The sequence below is a fragment of the Papilio polytes genome, unplaced genomic scaffold, assembly GCF_000836215.1.
Source record: "Papilio polytes unplaced genomic scaffold, Ppol_1.0 DF823177.1, whole genome shotgun sequence".
Lineage (NCBI taxonomy): Eukaryota > Metazoa > Arthropoda > Insecta > Lepidoptera > Papilionidae > Papilio > Papilio polytes.
In genome coordinates this window covers 472,920-500,305 of record NW_013526027.1, presented here as the reverse complement: position 1 = coordinate 500,305, position 27,386 = coordinate 472,920, and the positions used below count along the sequence as shown (strand labels likewise).

At 31.6% G+C, this 27,386-nt stretch overlaps 1 protein-coding gene across 2 annotated transcripts in view; it reads left to right on the top strand.

Annotated features, from left to right (window-relative positions):
• The window catches only part of LOC106105193 (rap1 GTPase-activating protein 1), a 197,409-nt gene that overhangs the window by 29,627 nt on the left and 140,396 nt on the right, over positions 1–27,386 (top strand). Inside the window, exon 2 of one of the 2 annotated variants that reach the window (XM_013285460.1) lies at positions 25,894–25,999. In XM_013285460.1, the coding sequence (XP_013140914.1) occupies positions 25,926–25,999 (74 nt within the window). In that variant the 5' untranslated portion in view covers positions 25,894–25,925. Of the gene's footprint in view, positions 1–25,893; positions 26,000–27,386 lie in introns of those variants that run through there. The other variant, XM_013285457.1, reaches the window with a different exon arrangement.

The following is a 27,386-nucleotide window of genomic DNA, read 5'->3' as shown; positions in this document are numbered from 1 at the left end:
ACGAACACCTATCTCGTGGGCGTAAAAAGTCTGCTGACCTTGAACTTTACCGCGGCGTACAAAGTCTGCCCGTGCGAACGCACGCTTATTTTAACACTTCGTTGACTGTTATTACTTTGTATTTAAAAATAATTATAACACTCATTTTTTTAATTATTAACATCAATTTTTGTTATTCATTTGTAAAATAAATCTAGAAGGTTTTTTTTTTAACGTAAATCAACCAGCGCTTGACAACGACTCCACCTAACCTAAGTGAAGACGCGGCCGAAGGATAGAGCGCGCTAGCTCAATAAGTGCCGATTCAGCATGCTCTTGAGGTCACCCACGTTATAACTGGACGGGAACACTGAGGCCAGCAACTTGTTCCATTCCTTTGATTGTCCATTGCTTCACCTAACAATACTTGGGTACACAATTAATTGTCATTTAACACATCATATCTTTGAATTTTTATACTAAAGTAATAGTTATATCCAATGGCTTTACCATAAATTAAACAGACAATTTCAAATACTTTTTAGCTTAAATATAGGTCAACCTTTTTATTAAAAAAAATGTGATAATACGGCAAATGTTTAAAAAATAGTTTGGGTGCTGGATGGATTACTGTATTAACGCTCTTTCTACTAAGTTTCTTTTATTATCCTCATATGGTTAGTTAGATTACATTTACGAAACAATTTTAACAGTCGGTGTTACCGAAATATTTGTTCAGGAATCCTCAAACAAATCCGTCGTTACTATGGTGTTTGTTGTTAAATATTTAGTTTGTCCCAACATTCACTTAGGCGATATTTCCAAATAATATGAAAACGGTATAAGAAAACCTTTTAACTATCTTTGTTTCTTTCTGATTGATATTTTATAATTAAAATTATTCAGAAACTGTCAATAGAGTATTATACAACTTAAAATAAAGTTGTTAGGTATTTTGCGCTTTGCCTCAATTCGTTGATGACATTAATGAGAACAAAAGGGTAAGGTCGTTTATAAAATGAAATCGCTAATCACCCGCTTAATGCTATTAAAATGGAGTCGGCTAACAAAATTTTCCTAATTAAACTTACTTTATAAGCAAATTTAGTTGTCTAAGGACATTAATTTGTGAAAACGAGCGTCGAAAAGAGAATATTAATTTTTAAACAAAAATGTTGACTATATATCCTTAAAATAAAAAAAAATAATGAATTCAAAAAATATCTCGATATACACACATAGAAAATACGGATTGAGGCGTCTTATTTCCCGCTGTTGAAGCGAGCAAAGCTAATTTTTTGGTAATCAATTTTGTTTTATATACAATAGTCATAGAATATTTTGTAAGATGCTAAAGATCAGAACATTTTCAACAAAGTAAACTGATTGATAGAATTCAGTAGGTGGGTGACAGGCGGCCGGTCGTAAAATCAAACCACATTATGTTTCATAACCTTACAAGTGGAATAAGGCCAGGTAGATATACAATTAAATTAGTGTTTTAGAATTAACGTGATCGTCATTTATATTTGTTGACAAAAAAGGAAGCTAAAGTTTAACTTTTTGTAACGGTAGTCACCAACCTGTTTTACCAGTTCACTTGGGAAATCAACGAAGGGTTGTTTTGTACGTCCTTGGTAAAGTCTGAATTTTCTAGTAGGTGTACTGATCTCGTAATGTATACTTTTTGTGTTTAGGAAATGACAATTGACAATTCGTTTGTGTACTTAATAATTTCTAAGGGGTTGTCCCACCAAATTTTTAATTGTCTGATAACAACCGAACGTGTGAAATATATGATTGAAATATCGGATTTTGTTCCTTTATCTGACAGCGGCGTTATATTTAAGCTATCTGAGCCTCTATCAGTCAAGTGGGACAGCTAAAGAAATTACTCACTATTTTAATGAAAATTCTAAAAAGAATTTTCGCAAGGACTGTTGTTTTCGCTCCTTTATTACATTTTTCTTTGATTAAAGGTTAATGGTATTAAACAAATGGACACCGTAATATTGCTTAGGAGTCAAACTAATGGTATTAATAAATAAAATATAAACGTAGTATCGAATTATATTTTGTTTCAACGAGAAGACGTAAGTTACGAACTGCCTCATCATACATATATTATAATAACTAAGGACCTAGGGTAAGATTTCTATTTGATAAGTTTCTCGACGTATTAAATGTAAAATTTTGGGTACTTTTGCTATATCCCACGCATATAAGAATTAAATTGTTATTGGGTAAATGAACAACCTTTTATAAAGATTAAAAAAGAAACTTATGTTTAGATATACTTCGTCCTCTAATTTATAAACGGTACATATGAAAATGTTAGATACGGCTTAATCAAAGTTGTGCATATTTGGGGTTCGGACCTAATGTTTGTATAAAGACGTTTATCCCTGCTGGTATATCAAGCCATCCTAAGTAAATATTCATAAAGTTTATTTAGTTACTTACGCAGACTATCTCGGTCAATATATTCAGGCTGACCGAATTTAGCACCTACTATTGTATTTTCAATAAAGACAGAATTTGCTTGTAAAAATTTGATTTCTCTTACACATTTCATACAAAATAACCATTTTTGTACTTTTTACGCTTTGGACTGTTTTACGGAATCATTCTCTTCAGTATTATTTCAGCAGATCCATATTCTAAATATATATTACGCCGTTCTCTTATTCACCATCTAAAAACACTGATAGTTTTTTTTTTAATAGAACCTTGTAATATTAGAAAGTATTCAATTTCAATAAACTAGACGGCATATAAATGTGTTCTTAACTTACTTATTATTCTTGATAAATGCGCTATATTTAGTTACAATTTATCTATTCCTGAAAAACTGTAAATTTCGCTTATAACCGCCATCATGTAATCTGAATGTGGTCGCACGACCGCTTGATGTAATGCGGATAAAGATATTAAACATGGAGGTCATTGACACGTGACTCAGATGAGCTTTGACTGGGTGCTAAACTGCCGGCGCCCTTTCGTCACTACGATATAGTGATGATCTGTTGCAACAGATATATCGATATAGCTTAGACAAACATCGATGAAAGCCAATAAATATTATCTAAAAAAGATAAAAGGTTCTAAAGAAAATACACTACAAGTTTGTTTAATAACTATCAAAGATTAGATTTATTTTTAAGTCAGTCAATGATATTCACTTTGAGGGATGTCTGCGGATACTTGTGATTAATTTTAAAAACGTCGATGTCGATAAAAAGTTTAAAGCCAACACTATTTTAGCGCCTTGTTTCATCTCTCGCAATTAATGACCAGCTAGAAGCTGAATAGCCGCTTTGTAGTTAAAATTGTTCGCCTCATGGATTATGTAAACATAGTAAAATCGCTCTAAGATGCCTTAAGGCACTTCTATGTCGGTGGTATAAAGTTTTATTGAACTGTTGCCTTAATAGATACTATGACAAAATCGTATCCTTAAAACGTATCCTTAAATCGTATCCTTTAAACTGACACTTAATACTTCTAAATAACAGTTGTTTTTGAAAACTTTTGATATTCAATTGTTTTATAGCAGTAGTTTTGAGTTTGTATTAAAATTGTAACAATTTGTTAAAAGGAATAACATTAAGGGTGAGTTGCATCAAATCGCTGGTTATCGTAAAAGTTATAATAGGGTTACAAGTGCAAAAACATATTCTCACAGAGGTTTTATGTGTTTTTCGTTTTTACAATGGAAACATTTAAACCTGAATGTCACTAAAGTGTCAAGTTGGTGTCAAGAATGACATTTACGTTAATTAAAATGTTTGGAAATTCATGTTTCGCCGATTATATTTATGTATCATACGCATGCTATTTTATAGTGAAATAAACTTTTTGCCCACGAAGATGGAGAAAATGGCAAACTCTTGTGAAAATAAACTAGTTTGGGCCATTATTGAAACTGTATTTACTTTACTACTCAAATATGTAGCAAAAATGAAGCAATAAAATTATACAAATATAAATGCATCTTATTTATTTTCCATATTATAAATTGTCCTGTCAATGCATATTATAAATTGACCTTTTATAGAGGACATTTTTTTAAATAAGAGAAAAGGGACAAGCGCTGTTGCTATGGCCTTAGACACTCGAAATTTGTCCAAACTGAATGTTTGGCCAAATTTCGAGTTCCATCTTGGAAATCCATTATTTCCGAGCACGCAAGACTTTATTCTTCTGGATTATGTATAGGATAATAGTAGATATTTTCTTTTTCCATTACTTTTTCCATTATTTGTGCTTTTGAAGATAAGAGCTTGTGACAGTTGACACTACCGAACTGACACTAACCGTAACGCTAACTATAACCGCCCAAAATCGGGCGGTTATGATTAGTGTCAAATATGACGTCATTTTGACCAGCGCAAAACTGGTGTAGCGAATATCATGAACATCCGAAGACGTAACCATCGGGAATGTGCTGGTTAAGGTTTATAGTTAGTTAATGTAACTCATCCTTAGTAAATTTTAAGATTATTCCAAATATTACCATTTTAAATAATTTTAACTTTAACGGTAACCGGCGATATGGTGCAACTCATCCTAAGTAAATTATATAAATGTCAAAATTATGTAGTTATCTTTCTTTCATAGCCCTTCAATTTATATTACCGTAGTAAATTCCAGAGTGATGTTATTGAGTTCTATTTGAATTAAAAAAAAAATCAATTATTGATCAGAAACCACGGTTCCGCCTTGAATAAAACGAGTTTCTTCCCAGTGGTGGATTTGCATAATCTTATAGGCGCGGTGCGGGCTGAAACTTTTTTTTCTCTCTCTCGGAATAATTTATTTACTTCAGCCACCCTTCAGGTCATTTTGTTAGTGAAACACGAAATTGATATTTCTACTGGAACGAGGAAAGTTACCTGGAAGTTGGGTTTTTGATGAAATTAATCACAGTTTGTTGGTTTAAAGTCCAAACAGTTTCATTGCTAAATACGTTTGCAAATGCTATTTTTTATCTACGAGGTGTAATAGTGAATCTGTAAATTGAATTAAAAAAGTGGAAGACATGGCAGATTGTCATTTCACAAGACCAATACTATCTTTTTTCAAGAATACTGGAACAACGTTCTTTAAAATTTGTCTCAATATTCGATTGTAAGTGTGATAATAAATTAGCTGATAAAATAACATTAAATTGATTACCTTAACAACCGTTACTTTCATCCAAAACAAATAAAACTAAAAAAAATGTCGCTGCGATTCGGGTACATTGTTTTAATTCGTTTAACATTCAAGAACGTGGATAGAATAAGCGATGCACGGTACATTGTAAGAGGTACTGAATAAAATAAACACACGTACATTTTACTAGCATTATTAAGTGCGAGATGGGAACGTATTATGGCTCGTAAATTTCTCGCGCTTCTGTTAGAACAATAAAGAATTTAATAGTCTTAAAAGGAAAGGTTTAAATTAAAACCTCGTTTACCATTTCAAAAGGGAATACAAAGTGCATGCTCCTACGCTGCCCGTAACCGTAGATTTTCGCTGTCGGAATACTCATACAAGAATTTGTTGTCGACACACTTGTTCCTTTGAAAAAAAAAACTGAAATAGCAATATATTTTGTACAGCTATTTCAGCAGTGTTAACAGCGGGTATCCATAAAGCAGTAATAATAAACACATGTTTGTATGCTATTGGCTATACCGACTATAGGGTAGTTCGGTTGATCCGCCCAGGGCGCTGGTCTATCCAGCTGTACCTTTTTATCCCATCCAGAATGGTAAAAAGGAGGCGCCATAGAAATCTCGCCCAGGGCTCTATTAACCATAACATCCATACTGGTTATGGGTTATTTTTTCAGTATAGATTTCATCATGACTTACTTGTGTAGTAAAAACCCACCGTATCTTCACTATTATCTTGTTGTTTTATCTAATTGTTATATCTTTTCTATTCCTGTACTTAAGGAGAATGAGGAACAAAATCTTCATAAATAAACACAAGCATGTTACAAAACAAAATGGCGTGATACCGTCTACCTATTTTCATGTTTGAAATTTCCATGTCCCCAGAGATTCTCCCTACGCGTGGAGGCTCCAAGGATTTGTGTAATCTTCAATCAGCCGTTGGCTTCGTTTTGCTTACATTAACTGACGACATGACTTGTATTCATTATTCACGAACTATACCAGCCATACAAGTTAAAATCCTTTCAATGATATGTTAAAACCGTTATTTTCCCCGTGAATTTTAACACTAGAAAATGTTAATATATCATACAACGAAATGATTAAAATTTATGACAATAAAACTCGGCAATATTCGTAGTTAATAAAACTCGGTTCTAATCCAAATAAAAGTAATTGATTTAGAAATGATATATACGAATGCAATCAAATATCAAAACCAAATGTATATTAATCCAATTTATTTCTACGAGTAGTTCAAACCAATACTACAATACAAATATTTATTTACTCTACCGCTGATTCTATTCCGCACAATATCGAAGCAAATACAGATTATATTGAATAACATAAATACGTTACTGTGAATACAAATTTCTGTTCTTATCTCACTTTATTTAAGGAATATGAGAGGGATGGAAAATATGTTCTTACACTGCTTTGACAGTGGGAACAGACTGTTGTATTCGTGCATCTCAATTAACTAATACGTATAGCAGATTACGTTCTAGTAACTTCTACCTATAGGAAAAGCACTTAAGCCGAATTCCAATTACAAGTTTATCCCTTACCGAACGCTATAAGAATACTAATCCTCGATACTTTGTTATATTTACTTCGTATACTTTGGTAGAAGTTTTCGAGCAACATCTGTGGGCTGATGTATTTTAACAGACTAAATTTTACATTAATCATGTACGAGAACCATTTTCTTTGAAATTAATTTATCTATACTAGTATTATAAAGTGGAAAGATTTGTATTTTTGTATGCATTGAAATAACGCAAAAACTATTGGGCCAATTTTAAAAAATCTTTCACCGTTAGAAAGGTAATTTATCTGTGAGTAACATAGGCTACGTTTTTTTATTATATTTTAATTTTAAGCGGTCGAAGTCACGAGCAACAGCTAGTCTATACTAATGTTAAAGGAAAGATTTGTATTTTTGTATTAACGTATGTATTGAAATACCTAATATATACTTAATCACGCGGATGAAGTCGCGAGCAACAACTAGTAACATATGTTATTGTTTGCCAGCATCATAAATGCGAAAGTTTGGATGGATGGATGTATGTTATTACGAATCTCCAGAACGGCACGACAAATCTTTCTAAAATTTGGCACAGATATTGAACATAGTATTTGTAAACCGCGCAGTAATAGACGCGGGTTTAAGCTAGTACTAAATGTGAAGGTTCAAGAAATATTTTAAAATCATAATACGACTAATTTGATTCCATTAAATCTTATTAATATCAGATCTTTTATTGTAATCTAAATTTCAATATTATTCCAAGGAACAAGAGACGTATTTCCATCACTAATTACGATAAAACTTCCAGCTTATGTTCCCACAAATATAAAATGAAAGTACTGCTTAATACCCAGTAATTTTGTAGAATTGTCAATGAAACTGATCCCGCTGAGTCAATGGCACTTGGAGCAAGTATCTGCTCAAACAGAAATACCCAATGTTAGACCGAAGTAGGTCACTCCGACGCTTATATTGTCGTATGTGTACAAAGGCTTTACACCACAGTCAACCACTACGTACAATGGTATATGAACTAATAACGTAAATGTGTTAGGTACAAGGAACAAAAAAGAACAAGTTAATAAACTATATAATACGTTCAAAAACGTTAATTTAAAGGCTGCACTATAAATAAAATACTTAAAAGCAAAGCAATTCTTCAAAGGACTACACATTAATTTTCTAGCAGACAGTTAATTTTACAATAGTGAACTATTAGTTGAAAGAATGTTTCATATATCAAAATGGATTAATCGATTTACGTTAAAATCGACTCGTCTTACTGTTCTGAATATTTAATTCATTTTATCTACGACCTTATAAAAGTTAATTTCGTATTCATCTTAATAACATTTTGTATAAAATAATTCAGTGTCGCGACAAAGCGAAGTCTGCGTCTGACGTTTCAATATTTGCGGCTCCAAAACTTCATTGAGATTGACTCACCAGGTTCTCTTGGGTTTCTAAATCCGTTTCAAATGACGCACATTTCAATTCGTAAAAGGACATTTTCAATTGCAGATGTTTTTAATAACCGAATTTAGAGGCAATACAGAAAAGTAATATGCTAAAAGAAAATATCTAAAACAATTATTGCAATATTAAAAATCTTAAACATAGATTCAAGACAGCATTGAACATACTTTGTCTTGAGAAATTACGATCTCATGACATAAAACAAACCAACACGAAACCCTAATCATTGACAATGGTTCAGATATTCTAGAACGTGGGAACAATAATTTCAATTGACTTTTAACAAAACAATGGAAAAAAGTATTGTGAAAAAATAGCTAACGACTGCTATTTTGTTTGTAGAACGCGCTAATTCCCCTGTTATTGTATCGGTTGCGTAACAATCTGGTACGGTTTAATTATATTAATTTAATTTTAATGGTTGTTTTGTAATAACATGGTCTGATTAACTAAAAATTTAACTGACATGTCATTTTAATAGAGTGTAACTAGTGTGTTTAGTATAATATAAGAAAAAGTTTAAAACTTCAAATATGTATTGTATCCAAAAGGGTTTTCTAAGGTCGTATGTATAACAATATTCAAAAGTTATGAAGAGTTGCTTTTCTATGCTATCCATATGTCTGCCTAAGAAGGTACGAGGTCCTCATTGCGGAATGAACTTATGCTAGGTTAGACCTTACGTTACTTTCTATCCAATATGAATCGTACGTCTAATATTGCGAGCCGCCATAAAGTTCGAATCGCATTATACTTCTTAATGCTACGACGATCATATTGTAAATGAAACCAAAGTTCACAGCACACTATCATCGCACGTGATCAGAAATCGAATCGTGCTGGCTATGGGGACTTTCTATCGAAATATTTAACACTAGGTGGCGGCGCGCATCAAATATTCATTAAAGAGAACAATGACTTCGAGACATTTTTAGTTCGAAGGTGTTTCTTCTTATTTTTTTCTTTAACAATACAAAAAATAGTAAACCTATATCGTATATCAGCCCAAAATAGTAATCACTAAATAATAAAGAATATGGTACGACATTAAATAAAATTATAACAATGATCCTTAGAAAATGGACTACTAATAATAAATTTACTAGAGATTTCTTCGTCAGTGGGTCACTCTCCAGTCCTGACCCCGTGTACGTAAAACCTATTTTGTATATGAAACGTGCTCTGAATTCTAATGATTTATTTAATGGATGGACGTACATTGTTCCATTATTTAGAATGACAGTTTTAACTTGACCATTTACGACTAATGGGTATTATTTATAAATAGCTTTCGCCAGCGACTCCGTCCGCGTGGAATCAAAGAAAAAAACAAGAGTAGATAATCTATGCATTCTTCCAAAATATCTTCAACATCTGTGCTAAATTTCATCGAGAGAAAGAAACAAACATCCATCCATAAATGGAATAAATAGTTATACTATGTTCTTCTCCTGGCTCTAAACTTCCTCCTCACCAATTTTCAGCCACATCGGTAAACCGTTCTTGAGTTATAAATAGTGTAACTAACACGACATTCTTTTATATATACAGAGAGAAATAAAAAAATGACATATTCATGTTGGTTCATTTCAGTATAACGGTAGGTTTTCATTGTTTACGAAATAATCTTTAGTTGAATTAATCAGCGCCTATATAACTGAACTTTGTGCCCCTATATTATTGAAGTTGATAAAAACATTAATCAGAGACCGATAAATCTATATCTATGCTAATATTATAAAGATGAAATATTTGTATTTTTGTACGTATTGAAATAACTCCAACAAAATAGGACCGGTTTCAAAAATTCTTGCACCATTAAAAAGTTATGTCATCTGTTAGTGTTAGTAACATAGGCTCTAATTATTGTTTTAAAATCCACGCGGACGAAGTCGCGAGCACCAGCTACTATACGATGAAGCTAAACAAATAAAAATTAAAATAAAAATAAAAACAACATACAATCATCGGAAATAAGAGGTGTGTCAACATTAAAATAATAATATTTTAAAATACCTCTTGTCATCCGTGACGGATGTGACTATTCATTAACAATATCGAGCATTTCTTAAACAATACCCAGGTAGGTGTTTTATTTAATAAACTTCTCTGTGACCGATCGACTCGTAAACTTAAACAATTACGCAGCAAAGGATTCCCGCGACAGGTAAAGGAACCCAGTAAATTGATGTTAAGTCTGTACCTAGAGGTCGCGGTAATAAAACTCGCTTCCTAACTTAATTGACAAATGTTTCTGCCCCAGTTACCGTCAAAGTCCTATTTAATTTGCCTTAATAAATCTGAAAATATTTCATAACTTTTATGTCAAGTATCATTAGACTTTTTATGAGACTAAGAACCGAATTCCTTTGAGCATAGTGAATCGGTGAATTATTTTTATTCAAATAAGTAACAATTAAATGTCTTTGTAAGGAAAGCTACTGTCATGAATTCCAATAGCATATTTAATTTTAAATAGCTCAGCGACTAAGATCCATTTTGAACTCTGACACAAAAATGCTATTGACATAACCTAATATATATGACATAATCTTATTAATATTGTAAATGCGAAAGTTTAGATGGATGGATGTTTGTTACGAGTTTGTATCCTGAACTGCTGACCAAATCTCGATGAAATTTGCCATAGATGTAGAGCATAGCCTGGAAGAACACATAGGCTACTTACTTTTGTTTTTTTTAATACCATGTTGACAGAGTCGCGGGCGAATGCTAGTAATACATACATACTCGAACAAGGTTCAACAAAGCTAAAGAATTCTTTATTAAAAATGATACGAATTTTCCAATAAATGTTTTCAAAGAGGCAAAAATCACTTTTGCTATAGAAGTCGTCTGGCCGCATAAAATAAGGAAAGAATTTATATGAATAAATGTTTGAGCAATGAACGCGTGAGAAATTCATCCTTTCGTATTTTCATAGCAGCCAATCCCAGAGGATCTGGAAGGGTTCTGGAGAAATTGCAAAAATTTCCTTTCACAACCGCCTCAATGGACACTTTCGTACTCGAATGTACGCACACCTGTATGAACGGAATACATTGTTCTTCGTACATTCCTTCACTTTAAGGATGTTTTAACTCATTCACATTCTTGTTTAATGATTTTTGATAACCGAATGACAATTATTCTAAGAATTTATGCAAAAACTGTAACATATGAAGGCAGTATGATATAATTACATGTTTCAGAATGAATGGAACTGATTAAAACCATACTTTACATGTGGAATGTTAAACGAGAAATAATTCTGTGAATTTATCTATACGCCATTTAAAATTTTTATTTGCGTAGTGTTTAACATAATTTTAAATCACATTTTATACATCAAAAAATTCTTACATGAACCACAGAATCATAAAAAAACGCTAGTCGTATATTAATGACTGTCTATTGCACGCGACTTGGTCTGTATGAAATTAGAAATTAAGAATAAGAACATAGTCTACATTGCTCACTGATAACGTAGGTTTTTAACGGCGAAAGAATTTTTTGAAATTGGCCCAGTAGTTAGTAGTTAGTACTTAGTAGTTTTTGAGTTATAATACATACAATAATACAATTTACTTTTATAATATTACTATAGATATAGATTAATATAGACAATCAAATCATGTACATGATGAAATTACTTCAATGAAGCTTGTGTATTGAATGTTAATTATTTGACCTCAACCCTATTGATTAATTAATGTAAGCTCTACGCATACGTTAGTGAACGTAAAATGTTTATGAACAACGCATAAGTGCATAAGGATTATAATGATAAGATAAACTTAACAATTCGATACGTGTACATTCTTTCGAAGATATGTTAGTTGTTTATTGTGAACTTCGACAGTCTTTAATTGGACTAGGCGAAGCATATTACAACTGAATAATCATCTGACAGTTGACAGAATGTCATCGTAAAATTGTGAAATTAGAATTTTTAGTCGATTTATCGTTGTCTTTCTTAACTTTATTACTTGTAGACTGTTTAATCTTTGGAAACAAACGCAATCGACATAGCAATTCCTATATTCGGATTGATTAATCTTGAAACTCAGATAATGTGGAATTTTGTCGCCAATCTACGAAACTATGGCGCATATTATCGAACATTATTGTATTTATTAATTGGAAAACTGTTCTTGACTTTCCTATAACGTTAAATTAATTGATGTGTCAGTCAATGTTACTACAATGACGTCATTGAGGCAAGCGTATTCTTACGTTCAGTACACACATGTACGCTTACTTAAAGTTTTGTACGCCGTCGACTGTAAAAGACTTTAAAAATGTTTTAACTCAATCAAGTTTAAAGAATCTAAGAAAAACTTTAAATCATCTCATAAAAATACTTCATTAAGTAGTCTACAGGGAATTTTAAAACTATTCAATTATTTTAAAACAGCTGTTGCTAGCGACTTCGCTCGCGTGAATTAAAAAATTTTTAAAAACATAGCCTAAGTTAAAAACTGATAACGTAACTTTTTATGGTTAAAAAATTGTGTAATCGGCCCAGTAATTTTTAAGTTATTTCGATTATTACAAAAACCCAGAAATACTAATCTTTCCTCTTTATCTTTATAGATCTTATTAGTATAGATTTCTCTAATAAATCGCTTTATACATTTTATTCGTACACTAGATTTCCACCGCGATATCGTCCGCATGGAATTAAAAAAACAAAAGTGAGTCGCATATCCTAGTGAGACAGTATCCTCTGCATTTGTACCAAATTTCATCAAAAACCGTTCAGTCGTTAAGGCTGCTAAGTCTAACAAACATCCATCCATCTAAACTCTCGCATTTACATTATTAGCATGGTCTGTCGTCTTTGTATGACAGTTGATTTCGAGTCCTCTACCACCTTTTCTTATATATGACTTATTTGGTATTCCTCTACCCCTACCGTTATTCGACGTGACATTTTTCTTATGTTAGAGAATTACTAATAAAAATTAGAGCTAAAAGACGTTTAGCGTAATGAGCTTAGCCTGTCTGGCCTTAAGAATAATTACCTCGCTGTCAGGTGCCAAGTGACAGTTTAGGGAATTTAATAATGCGGAGATCGTTGTTAAATGTTGACAGTTTGTTGTGAATAATTTATGAAACTATAAGTTAATAACGATAGTTTTCGGTTAATTTGAAATTTCACTATAGTGGTAAAACAATACAATACACAAAGTTTAATAATTAAACTCAAAATACGTAATAATACGATTTTTAGTAGAATATATCTAATTTAAGACGTCAAAATAATTGTGTATTACCAGTTAGTATATTGGTGGGAAAAAAATGTAATATTTCGTGACCAAAAAGTATAAAAACCGTATTCGCCGTTTGCACATTTTTTTCACAAAAGCACCAATCCTTACGGATCGTGGAGGGTTCTAGGGATATTGCAGAAATTTCCTTTCACCGTCGCTTCAATGGCCACTTGTGTCTGATACCGCTTCCTCTATTGCCATACTATATTTATTTTATAAGTCACAATTTTAAATTATTTTTTTTATGTTACTGTAACTTGATTTGATAAGCTAAAACTTAAGACTAAATAAAAATCAAGTGGTTTTTGTATCATTTTTGTATTAACTCAGTTTTTATATGGGAGAAAATGGGTAAAATATAAACCTACTTCAATTATTTATTTAGTATTAAAAAGCAATATTCTTTTAAATTACTAGCTTTCGCCCGCGACTTTGTCCGCGTGGAATTAAAAAAAAAAAACAAAATTGAGTAGCCTGTGTGTTCTTCGCGACCTTCCTGTACGTCTATACCAAATTTCATGAAAATCCGTTTAGCCGTTTAGGCTACAAACTCCAACAAACAAAAATCCATCCATCCATGTAAACTTTCGCATTTATAATATTAGTATGAAGTGTGATGTAACTTCAGCTTTCAGAGAACGTATTTGTTTTTAATATAAAACGATTTACATTGAAAGACGCAATCATATGAACAGATAAAGTTTTCGTTTATTACTTTCCTAGGAAAACCAGAAAGTAAGTATGTAAATAAGGGAAATACGCCACGTGTATCATATTACCGTAGTATTATATAATGTTAAAGGAAATTTATATTGAAACCATATAAATAATATTAAGTCGAATATTTTTTGCGATTTCAAAACAAGATATTTTTCACATCTGTCGTGTTTTCATTTAAAGTATGTAATACGATTAGAATTTACGTCTAGATAATATTTTTCTTACTACTTACTTGATTCTTATAAGAGTGCTTATAATTGAAAGCTGACAACGCATCTGCAGTTCTACAGCCTTACAAATAAACGCGGTATAAATTTAAATTTAGGAATAAACTGAGTATAAGCAAAATATGTACTTATTTTTATTTATACTTAGTTTATTTCTAAGATTAACTTTATACCGCGTTTATTTGAATGGCTATAAGTGTAGGATGTCCATGTGTGTCGATGATCAATTCGGTGTTCCCGTCACCTCTTTGCTTCTTTGTCTAAAAAGAAGAAACGACTATTATTAGAAGTTCAATATCGCAATAAAACCAAACCTTATTGTATTAATAAATTATTAAAATAAACCTACAGATTTCTAAATACAAATATTTGTGAGTACGGCTTAATCTATACTAATATAAGAAGGTGGAAAGATTTGTATTTTTGGATTTTTGTACGTCTTGAAATAACTCAAAAACTATAGGACCGATTTTATAGCCTTAAACTATTAAAAATGTATGTTACCTCTAAGTAACATAGGCTATTTTTTTAAATTTCACGTGGACGAAGTCGCGATCAATAGCTAGTTAATCATATTAGCAATCGAATTTTATACCGATAGAATGTAAGATATTTTAACTACTAAGTGGATATTGTGTTAGTAACATATTTGATGGTGAAAACATGTTTTAATCTATAAAAGACAACACAAGTTTCCAACATTTTCTCCATCAATCCACGTCAAATTATTTTGCCTTTACAATCAATCACTGTTCAGGAGAAAACTTATAAGGAATTTCTAATAAACTTCTAAGGTCTTGTACTCCGCACTTAAAACTATATGAGTATTAAAAAGAAAAGTTAACAAACCTGTTTTTCTGTTTAAGTTTCAGAAGTAGAATATTTGAACCACTTCAATTACATTTGAAGGTTATTAACTAAATAATTTATAACAGTATAACATTTCTAATATTAACATTATGTTCAAAAAATTAAAAAGGTATAAAAACTTACTATTTCTCATTTGGTAGTTGCGTAGCTTTCAAAAAACCACTTCAATGCGATTTTCTATAAGATTGTGTCATTTCTCGTAGCCCATTCAAACATCTGTCCCAGCGTAATTCAAGTTCTATGAATTCTGTTTCAATAAAAATTAAATGCAGTTTAACTAAGTACTTTTATAATTCATTCAACACTTTTTACAACCCAGTATGGGCTAAGTGACACTAATAAAAGTAATAAATACGAGAAACAACTTCAAACTGTCAGAATGTTGAGGGTACTAGAAAAAATACAAAATTCCTTTTTATCGTTGCAATGGTTAGGTAGTGCGATTTTATTCATCCTATTGAAAACGGTAACATAAGAGGTAGTAATTATACTAATAAAAATTATATAATAACTAAGTATACATTTTTTTCTTGTATCTAAAATCAGTTCTAATATCGTGAAAGTACTCAAGTATCGATAACCAGATTGAAATTACTATAACTAATAATAACTTATTATAATTCTGTCACGTAATATTTAGTACAAAACAAAGAATACGAGTATAACAAACATTACTCACGTAATGATAATAAGTCGAGTATTGAATTTAAACAATTTTTATCCGGTACGATCAACCTTGAATACACAATTATAAAACAAAGTCTACATTGTTTCTTATTTAATATTGTACGTGAATAAATTTACAATTATAATAAAACTAGCTGTACCCGTGCGGCTTCGTCCCCATGATTTTGTCTTACTTTATTTTTTACATTTGACAAATTATCAATTGCAAATGTCAAAATGACATTTGACAATTGGATGGCAGCTTGAATCCTATGGTTCCTTTCTCACATTAGGGTTTTTATCCAATTTATATACCCTCTAAGTTTAAAAGCGTGAAAATATTTAGCCTAAAGCGTAAAGTAAGTGTATGGCTTTTTATTAAAGAAAGAATTATTCAAAAACATACTGTGATTGCTGACATCTTACGCCACAAAGTAGTGTGTGTTTGTGTGTTTAAATGACAATACACATCTATTGATGATTATTCCAAAAAATTGACTTTAGGACTTAAACTTGTTGATGAGTTTTTATCAACAAGTTTAAAAGTCAACTTCCAATAATTGAAAAACCCTATAGATAAGTAAATCTATACTAATATTATAAAGATGAAAGATTTGTATTTTTGTATGTATTGAAATAACTCAAAAACTACTGAGCCGATGTCAAAAATTCTTTCACAATTACAAAGCTACGTTATCAGTAAGTAACATAGATTTTGATTTACGCGAACGAAGTTCCGAGTACTAGCTAGTACTTTATACAAATATTTAAAGAAACTAGTTTTACATTTCATTAACAGATTAGTTGCTTCAATCTTCTTTCGCAAAAAGAAACACTAGGCTGTTCTTAATTACAGAGGTCGGTACAAAGGCAGTCATTAATTTGTGGTACAACCTGATAGGTACAAAGAGACTACGTCTAGTTCAGTTAGGTTTAGTTCAAAGTAGATCGATAATGACCCAGATTTCAGGTAGACTTCTAATTTACAAGCTGTTCTTTGAAAGCTGACTGAAACCTTGTACAATGTAAACTGCAATAATGAACTCTTGTAATTACTTTTATGACATTTAAGTACATAAAGTTTTTTTTAAATGCATAAACCTGTTTTATACAGAGGTCGTTTTATTTTATTTTTTCCTTGAAAAAAAAAATAGATAAGTATAAAATAATAAAGCCCTACTAACTGACATTATCTGACTTCAATTCGATCTTTAAATGTATATTTCTTACTCTGTATCTACACTATGAGTTCCCTTAGCGGCCATTTAAAGACCGATGCTGGCTGATTTTTTGGTTGCCAAAAACACTAACCAATCATTAAATGTAGCTGGGAAACCGGCTATTAGTGTGGCAGATGATTTTGAAAGCAAAAGGTTAGGAACAGATGTAAATGAAAAGCACTTCAGGGGCGGAGATGTTCGTATCATTTCGGAAAGTTTTGTCAAAAGTTATTTGAAGCGGCTTTAAAAACGTTTATTGTATAACTTTGCTTTCAGTCGACTTTTGGCAACGAACTCGGCCATTATCTTTACGAAGATTGTCGTTCAATTTAAACAAGTTGTGCCATTCAACTTTTTATTTTCATTAAATAATATTGAAACAAAAGACGTGCGCATCGTTTACGAGACACAAGAGATGTGTTTAGTTATAAAAATATTGTTAATTCATGATATTCTGTGTTTAAAAAAAAGAGTATTTAAAAAAACATAAATTAGTTGCACAAGCTGTCTTTATTTCTCATTTTACATCCAGCCAGTTACAAATCAGACAGTAAATTGAAATCTTAGGACGAAATTTCATAATTTCATGCAGATGTATTTACTCTGTATTAAATATTCATTGTCAAGTACACCACAAGGTTACATTATATTAGTGAGCTTTATTATGAAATGAACTGAAACGTACTTGTGAAGGTCGTTGATAATTATCATAATGCACTTGTCGTGTTCTTGTCTCCCGTGGATAGAGCATTTATTTACACTCAACTAGTTATCAAACAGTATGTCGATTAAACCTTACACACTACATTATAATACAACTTTTACTACCTAAACTCCGACTTAAAGTAAAACTACCCATAAATTCTTTTACCGAAGCATTGTGAAAGCAAAAAACTGAAAAACAAAAATCTTTAGCTTTCGTAGGACACCAACTCAGAACTAAAAACACAAAGAAATTGATTATATTTTATGATAGAACTACTTTTCGAACGCGACACTGTCGTAGTCTATGTTTTCTTCTAGATCATGTTCTACTTCTGTGCTAAATTTCAGAGATATTGGTTAAGCCATTTTGGAGATAGTGACAAATATTCAAGCAGTCATTGACACTTTCGCATTTATAACATTAGTTTGAATTATAAAGAATGTTCAATTGTTTAGATTAACTATTGGATACAATCATACAATATTTGTCACTTGTATTGTAATAAAAATAGGTCGAAAGATAAATTTATGATAGGTTATATTCCTGTGAAACGAGAGCTCGCAGATCATTCGAGTGTCCTAGTTTATTTAACTCCCACACAAGGCGATAAATTTTTACGGGACGTTATAGTACCGATGTAAAATATATCGCTAGCATGTATTATTGATCTTTACATATACACTGCACCAATCCCTTAAAGTCGAGTGTTATACATTTTATACCAATTGATAGATACAAAATATAATATTTTACTTCTCAAAGTGTATAAAGCCATTAATTTAACATACTACAAATATCAACATAACCAACATATATATACAATATATACATTATATATATAAAATAAAAAAGTAAGTAGCCTATGTGTTCTTCGAGACTCCTCTAGATCTATGACAAACTTTATCGAGATCGATACGATCTAACGAGCATTCATGCTTCCAAACTTTAGCATTTGTAATATTAGTAATAAGTAAAAAGCTTTTTGTAAAAACAAAAGTTGTTCTTACCAACTGGTGCGCTTCTTAATACTGACTTGGCTCTTATTGTACTTGAAGATTGTAGGAATCACATAAACCAACAGGTGGAATCTTACATTTAAAAGCTTTTCCCTAAAGAAACAAAAGTTATTTTAAGCTTTATTTCCATGCCTTTTATTATTCTATGTTATGAAGCTTTTAACATAGTATTTTAAACCACCTAGAAACATTATCAAAAGCCGCAACAAACTAATTACTATAACGAATGGCTCCAAAAATAATTAAAACCAATACACTTTATGTAATACGTTATAATTAATGTGTTAACGAATTACCACAAATTGCCACTAAATTTAGTCGTTAAATTAGGCTTTCAAGTGTTTGGGGGCGAAATGTGTTCTGTTTTAATTTATTGAAAATAATTTTTCGACTTTGATTCACCTTCAAAAGTCAAGACAAATCGTTTACCAACAGAAAATACTTACTAGTTACGTTAACAGTTATATTTAACGCTGTAGCATAACTAAGTTAATGTTGCAGTAAAAGTTATTTAAACAGAAGTTACGGGACAATCTCTGACTTTTAAATAGCAAAGAGGAAGTCTTAAAGACAAGACTTTAATTAGAGAAAAACTTGCATTTCTACTTGATTTATTCTGTTTTAAATACAGGACGAAAGTCATTTTAGTTTTTACTATACATATAATAAATTTGAAGTGTCTGTACTATCAAAAAAAATTCCAGATATCGGGAAGATGATGTATCTATATCGCTAATAACGAAAATCACTTAAAAAAAATTGTGTCTGTCTGTCTGTCCAAAATCCGCGTTAGTTCAGGGTAATCACCGAAACGGCTGCTCCGATTTCGATCGAACTTTAACTGAAGGGTAGCTGACATAGACGCGCATATTATAGGCTACTTTTTTCTTAATATTGCGTGGACGAAGTCGCGGGCAATAGCTAGTAGTTAGTTCTATATAGAATTGAAATGTAATAGATAACATATGTACTCGTAGTTATGTGTTTTATAAGACTTTTATTTACTCGTAGTTACAGTACCTAAGAAGGATTATGTTACGGTCCTACAAGAAACATTTCAGTATAATGCAAACTTGAAAGCCGCAAACTGGGACCTCTGAGTGGTCTACAATGTTTAATGTTTATGCTTACGTAAAGTTTATAGCGGGGAAATGAGGCCCTCGGCGGCTAAGGGCTCTATTTCCTTGTAGGTCAATCGATATTAATATTACCAGATCCACAGCATTAAGCATTTATGACATTCGTTATGGTCAACCGTTGTTAACTAAGAACAACGTCTATAGTACGGATGCGCAAACCTTTACGTGTTCAATATACAATTTGCGTATCTAAAAAAATGGTTTATAAAGTTATAGACATACCATAAGAAATTGAATTTGGGCCCTGATATGTACATTACGTTTTTTTCTTTACACATAATGAGGTTTATGGCCATTGTGATGCCCAAATTATTGTATCACGCGCCATTAGTTCGTCATCCTAATATGCAGTTAAAGGTAAGGTTTTACGCTTCTAGCCTAAAGAAATTTCATTTAGACAAATTATGAACAGTTTTAAATAGCACAATTTGTAACCACCTACAGATAACAGAACTAACAATTTTAAAATAATCACTTTCGATGTACAAGGCAGGTTGCTTTCAGGAACCTTTTAGGTTTCGTACTTGTTTTTGTGTAGTCCTTGCAGATATTAAAAATAATTATTAATTATTATGATTACTACATAATTAAGATAGTTTTCGAATATTTGAATACATATTTGTAAAGTTGTAATGCATTTTTGACTTTGTCGTACAACTGCGTGGAACGTGCATAGTAAAGTGAACCGGTGCAGTGGTTTAACATTGAATGGACAAGTGCAATAAAAACTAAACAATAGGTACCTCGTCATAGATCCTGTAAAGATATGGTTCAGGTAGAAATTTATAAACACGCTTTCGAAATTTCTTTGCAATACAAGTATAACTAAGAAATAGTTATAGTATGGACAGGCTGTCCGTTACTTCGCGTGAAACTAGTATATAGGGAGCTAGCCTAAGTCCCACTCATTTCTCGTTCACTGATTGGTTTTGATCAGTGGCTACAGCCCAGTGTATCTACCTCTACCGAAGATGATCGGCATTTGGCACAAAGTGCGTGTTTGAGAATCTCACCACTAACGTCGAAGTTAATTTGACAGCTTTTTGAATAAAACGATTGATAAAAAAATTGATTGATTTTGAAATCAATGAACCTTTCAACCTAATTACGGTTCCTAGCGTTGTAAAACACTTATCAATGTGACATCATTGAATTTTTTTATACATAAATTCTAGCGTCGTGGAGAAACGACAAGAGTTGCACAAAAACTACAAAGTTATACAATTTGTAGGTACTTTGTAAATAACTTGGCGCATATCATCTTTCGTCCACATCACCAGTTATCATCATGGTGAAATGCTTGCTTACTAGAAAAAAAAAAAGTTTAAAGTCGTATGTTAGTGGTGCAAAAATGGATGTCATAGCGGTCTCCTACGGTAGTGGCGAGATTTCTCACATCGCAGAGTTCGGGGAGAGAGCCCCGCGCCGCCTCTCCCCGCACCCGCACTTTTGCCCAAATTTACACACATTTACAATTTTGTACTAAGCCACAGCTAAGATTTGTGTCCGAAATATCAACAATCAATTTCACAACTCGTGACCAATTGTATGTTGGCCTTCCCGAGGAGACCTGGACATCCGATAAACAGTGTATTGACAAATTAATTCAGTTGACGGTAATCAAAAACTTCGATATCGCGATTTAGAACTTATCTAAACTTAACAAAATTTCGGTACAACAATTTAGCAGGCGTAAATTGAGTTTGCTAGAAAATTCTAGAAAAACAGATTAAACAGAATTCCCTTAATAACAAACTTTCGTCGTATTCTAAAGTAGAAAATAATTTATTTAAATGTTAACAATTAGTGCGACATCTATGCATAATTGCAAACAACATGTTCATAATATTATTCATTCGAATGTCTTTGAATTGAGTATATTTTTAATGCAATTTAGAAAAACTCATATAAAAATACAGTTAACTTATTTAGAGTTACATATGTACATTTCATTAATAATTAAACAATCTTTTAAAAAACAGACCGAACCCCTAGTTGAAACCTAATGCTAATGTACGTGGTAGAAAATTGCCATTACAAAAGTGTAAGTAAAATCATTCTAATCAAGATCAATATATTTGTGCTCAATAATAATAAACACGTAAAGTGATCAGAGAATAATGTTAATATATTTTGAATTAATTACTGGAAATACAACATAGTACTTTTATCGGTTAACAACTATTTGGTAAAATTACATTAATACGGAATTAACCAAACATATTAGATTTTATTAATTTAAGATAACCCTAATCTAATTTTTACATCAAGTTTAACATTTTCTATTACGAAACCTCAAGGATTTTGTATTTCAAAAGAGAATTATTAATTCAAATTGTACAGGGGAAAACAATTTTATTATTCATTTTCACTTTCTTAACGCAAATGTTCTTACATTTTACGTGCGAGTCGATTAAAAATTTATTTGGAAATGAAAGTACAATGCTTGGATTAAATATGCAAAGGTGAAATAAGAGATATATTTTCAAATACCAAAAGGAGCCCATTTTTAAAGAAGAAAATTATTTCATACAAAATATTTATCGTTTACTTTTAAGATTATTGTTTTCTCGTTTTGAATTCAAACATCAAAAGGATTATTCATAAATCCATGTTTATTATTCAAAATGACGTCATAGAATGCTTCGGACATCTCTCTGAAGACGGGCCTTGTTATCTTGGTTCTTTGTCGACACTGCGACATCGGTGGCAATAACACCGCAATATTTCTTAACAAGACGTTTACTTCGCTACTAAACCTTGAAACCTTTATGCTATAACAAGTAACCTAAACTTAAATACAATTTCCTTGCATTTTACGAGTGGAATAAAACTTTTTATTGCTTTGTCTGTAGTCTATACTAATGTTATGAAGTAGAAATAGTTGAATTTTTATATGTATAAATAACTCTAAAACTACTGGGCCGATTTTAAAAATTCTTTCAGCGTTAGAAAGGTAATTTATCAGTAAGTAACATAGGCATATTTTTTCTTTTTACGGGATGTTTACGGGGATGTAGACGCGAACAACTGCTAGTAATGAGATAAAAGGCAAAAGGAATATTCAGAATAATTTTAAATACTTTTATACTAAGCGTCTTCCATAGACTCAGAGCTTAGGGCCAAAATTAATATAACCCATCCCAGGTCTGTATTAATTTTTTACTTGAGTAAAGTCGGGAGGGATTACTAGTTATTTATAACAAGAGTTGTTTTGGCGAGGACACGACTAAGAAACTTTGAACATAAATAGCGAACACACGGATGTGTACGCTCGCTGATTAGAAAAGTTTCCTGGCGTCGGTCAGGCTAAATGAAAGCTTATGATTGTCTCAGTTAATGTCCTGAAGTTATAGATTTATTGCGCATTTTATCTTTTTTTATTACTCAGGTTTTTATAACGCGTTTTGTGTACAGTCGCGTTCATTAGTGCTTTACGATTTTGTTCTAATTTTGTATGAGGTATGCAAGTTTGTAAGTCAAAGAAGGCAAGTATGAACTCGATAATTTAACAAAACAAAAAAAATGTGTCTTGAAATGCATTTTTCATGTCAGCTTCAGCTTTGATGTCAGCAATTATAGCATATTTTTGAATAATTCTTCCTTTAATAAAAAAGTGTAGGACTTCAACACACTTTTGACTATATATTCACGCTATTAAACTAAATAGCGGGATAAATAAATTGAAATAAAAACCTTCATGTGGGAAAAATTTTTATAATTCCATGCACATGAAGCCGAAATGGTACAACTAGTCTAAAGTACAAAAGGGGTCATAGTCTCTACGTCGGTGGGGTTGAGTGCAAAGCACATCACTTTTCTCATCAAACAGCACAGTGCCCTTCGATGCCAGTTCCATACTTGAAAGTACTTCACATCATTCCAAATTTAACACGACCTGAGGCCGAGTTTCCCGCGTAGAGATGGACCCCTTATCCTAAACCCAAAGGAAGCTAATATGTACCAAATGGAATAGGAAATATTAGAAGCGTGTTTCAGAAACTATATAGAAAAAATAATTGCATAGATACGGGCTGCACCCAGGTAGTTGCATAAAAATCCGGGTGAACACTGCAACAATAGATCCCTACATAGACGTTACTGAAGGAATATTCATTTGTTTAATTGTATTAGCGAGGAAATTTGGTTTCTAAATCTGGAATAATAGATAATGGAATAATTGTAATCTTAGTCACTTTTATTATAACAACTTAATTTAATTTTTCCTCCATGAAGAATAAGCGTCAAAGCCCAGTAAACGGCGCACTAAACCCGTGGTAAGGCAATTTAATACGCGATAATCATACTTTTGATAAGCTAACATATTAAACATTAGAATATTTAGCACAAGAGGTTTGTAGATGGCTCCTCCTCCCACTAAATACGACTGCATCCCGCGTATGTCTGCTTGTATTAAGCAGACATACGCGGGATACAAATTTACGGGATGTTAATTAAGTCGTGACGTCATGTGGCCATCGGCAAAGTTTCTTCGCACAATATCACTTCTAATAAAAGTAACAAATCAATGATAGCTATAATAAATTAAAAAAAAATCATTTCTTTAGTATTTACTTGTTCATGTATTTTATTAAAAAAAATACATAAGGTCCAATACCCAGTGGTAAAAGTTGCTGGGTTAGGCAGGTAGGAAATGAGGTAAGAAAAACGCGATTGCTTTAGAATTTAATACAAAAGGTTAGTTGAGCTTGGTATTAGACGGAAATGAAAAACTTAAAGACATTTTTCATTAAAAAAAATTATGATAATAAGGAAGAGGGCATAATTAAAAAATCATGAAATAAAGAAAAAAACTTTTCAATTGACCGTCGATATTTCATATATTGGAAAGGGCTACCTGATTGAAACATACATAAACATGAATGCATTTTTACGGACCGTATCTTATTATGGCTATGAATAATGAATGGGTCGGGATTATGTATAAAATCGTCCCCAGACCGTCCTTAAATAACCCAAATATTTTTTAAGTGATCCCCGCTTACCAAACTTTGAACATGTGTACCTGACCCTACAGAACCGTACTGGGGACGAGAACTGGGTATTAAAATCAATTCACAATAATAAACTATATTAATAATAAAATTAGAAATTCATTATCATTGCTAATGATGAATAAAAGCATTTAGAAATAATAATCAATTGAATGTTACAGTATAAAAAGACTTATATCTATACAAATTTATATCTGACAGGCAATTTATCTGTGAGTTACGTACGCTACATATTTTATTTCACGCGGACGAAATCGTGAGCAACAGGTAGACTTAATAATAATAAACAAAAATTTAGAAAATAAGTATAATAATAAACATACGATAACCTTGGCATTGAAAAACTACATAAAAATTAAAAGTTAATTGTTGTTTTCTTTCTGTATAATTAAAAAACAAATATTTACCTGTGAATTTATGGTTATAAAGTCATAAAATCGTTATTTCGAATAAAGGATAATACTAATCCAGGTAGCTAAGGTAAAGATCTGGCGGCCTTTCCTGGATTTGTCCGAATTTCCCGGAGGACTAGTCCGGGCCTGCCCGCATCGCTTCGACCTTCGAATTAAATAAAGCCCATGTAGAGCGGATCGGTTACCTGTATGGGGTAGGCAGTATACCAATTGAAGTTTTCATCAGCTACCTAGTTTTGGGTCTTGGGACAAGTAGGTACTGAGACCCTAAATTAGGTAGTTGGTGTTTCGCGAATGTTACTTACGGCTCGCACTTCGTAGGGTAAACTAGTCAATTATGAAAATGGATTTTCAAAGTTCTTCATGCTTTAAAGTAGAACGAAAAAAAAAACGTTTGTAAGTGAAAATTAGATTGCTTTTTTTTGGTAAAAATTGTATTTTCAAACGCTTCTTTATTTGTTCCAGAATATAAGAAGGAAAGTGACATGTGATCCAAAATGTTGAAGATACAAATGTTAGAGTCGATCGTGAGCAATGAGGCCGATGAAAATCAGACGCCGCAACAAAATGGGTAAGTCAATTCATTTTTTTTTAAATTAAAACAAGCATAAATTTTTCATAGAAAAAGTAAATTATTTAATCATTTTCTAATAATTAATTTTTACATATCTTTTCTAATATCATAAATAGGAAAGATTTGTATTTTTATATGTATTGAAATAACTCAAAAACTACTGGGCCGTTTTTAAAAATACTTTCACCGTTAGAAAGTAATTTATCTGAGTAACATAGGCTATGTATTTTTTTAATTACACTCGGACGAAGTCGCGAGCAACTAGTAATTAAAAATTTCATATAACTTGTTCAAAATCGTTTGTCTAGAAAAAGCTAATATCAAAAGCAAATGTCGATAACAACGTGTTCAAGAAACCTAATTCAGAATATACGTAGTTGTTTCCTTTTTTATAGGATTTTCTAAAAGATTTTTTTCATCAGTTAATTTTAACTGCATTTCTCAAATAGAAATAAAAATAACGCAGTAGTAACGACAAAGGAATAACAAATAAATTTTAACTATCACAAACATCGTTTATTAAGCGGACACGCCAAAGTTGAAAGGAAAGTTTTAAATTATTAATTCAACAATTTTAATCTATTTTCTAACGAAACTTTTCTCATATGCGACAATTTCTGTTTGTTACCGAATTGTTTAGATAACAAAAAACAACTAAAACATTTTGTTTGCTTTAATCATTTTATCAGTTTATACTTTTTATGAGTTAAAGATCACTCTGTATCATCATCACATCATCACCAGCTCACTATACGTCCCCACCGAGGGGCTCGGAGCCTACCCTAAAGTTAGGGTGATTAGGCCATAGTCAACCACGCTGGCCAAGTGCGGGTTGGTTGACTTCACACATATCTTTGAATTTCTTCGCCGATATGTGCAGGTTGCATCACGATGTTTTCCTTCACCGTAAGAACGTCGGGTAAATTATGTACATATGAAAATTCGAAAAATTGAAAATCACATTGGTACATGGCGGCGGGATTCGAACCCAAGACCTGTAGATTACAAGTCAAGTGCTTAAACCACTGAGCCACCGACGCTCTGTATATAATGCTTTTATTTTAATTTTAATTTATTGAGTATTATGATTTTTTTGTCGATAAAACTGTACTAATAAATATTTTAAGGATTAAAATATTGCAAGTAATAGTTTATTCTTAAAGAGGCCTAGTTTTGATACCTATTGTTTTAACATGTTATTTTACGTAATAAAATTAACTTAACCATAAATAGAAAAAAAAAAAACATAGATTTCGAATCCGTAAATATTTCTTACAATAAAGTCTACAAAAATATCTTTCATAAAATATTTGAGTAATCCAAGTTATGAACAATTTTTACGAGACAATTTTTATTAAGTCAAAGAAATAAATCTGAATTTATG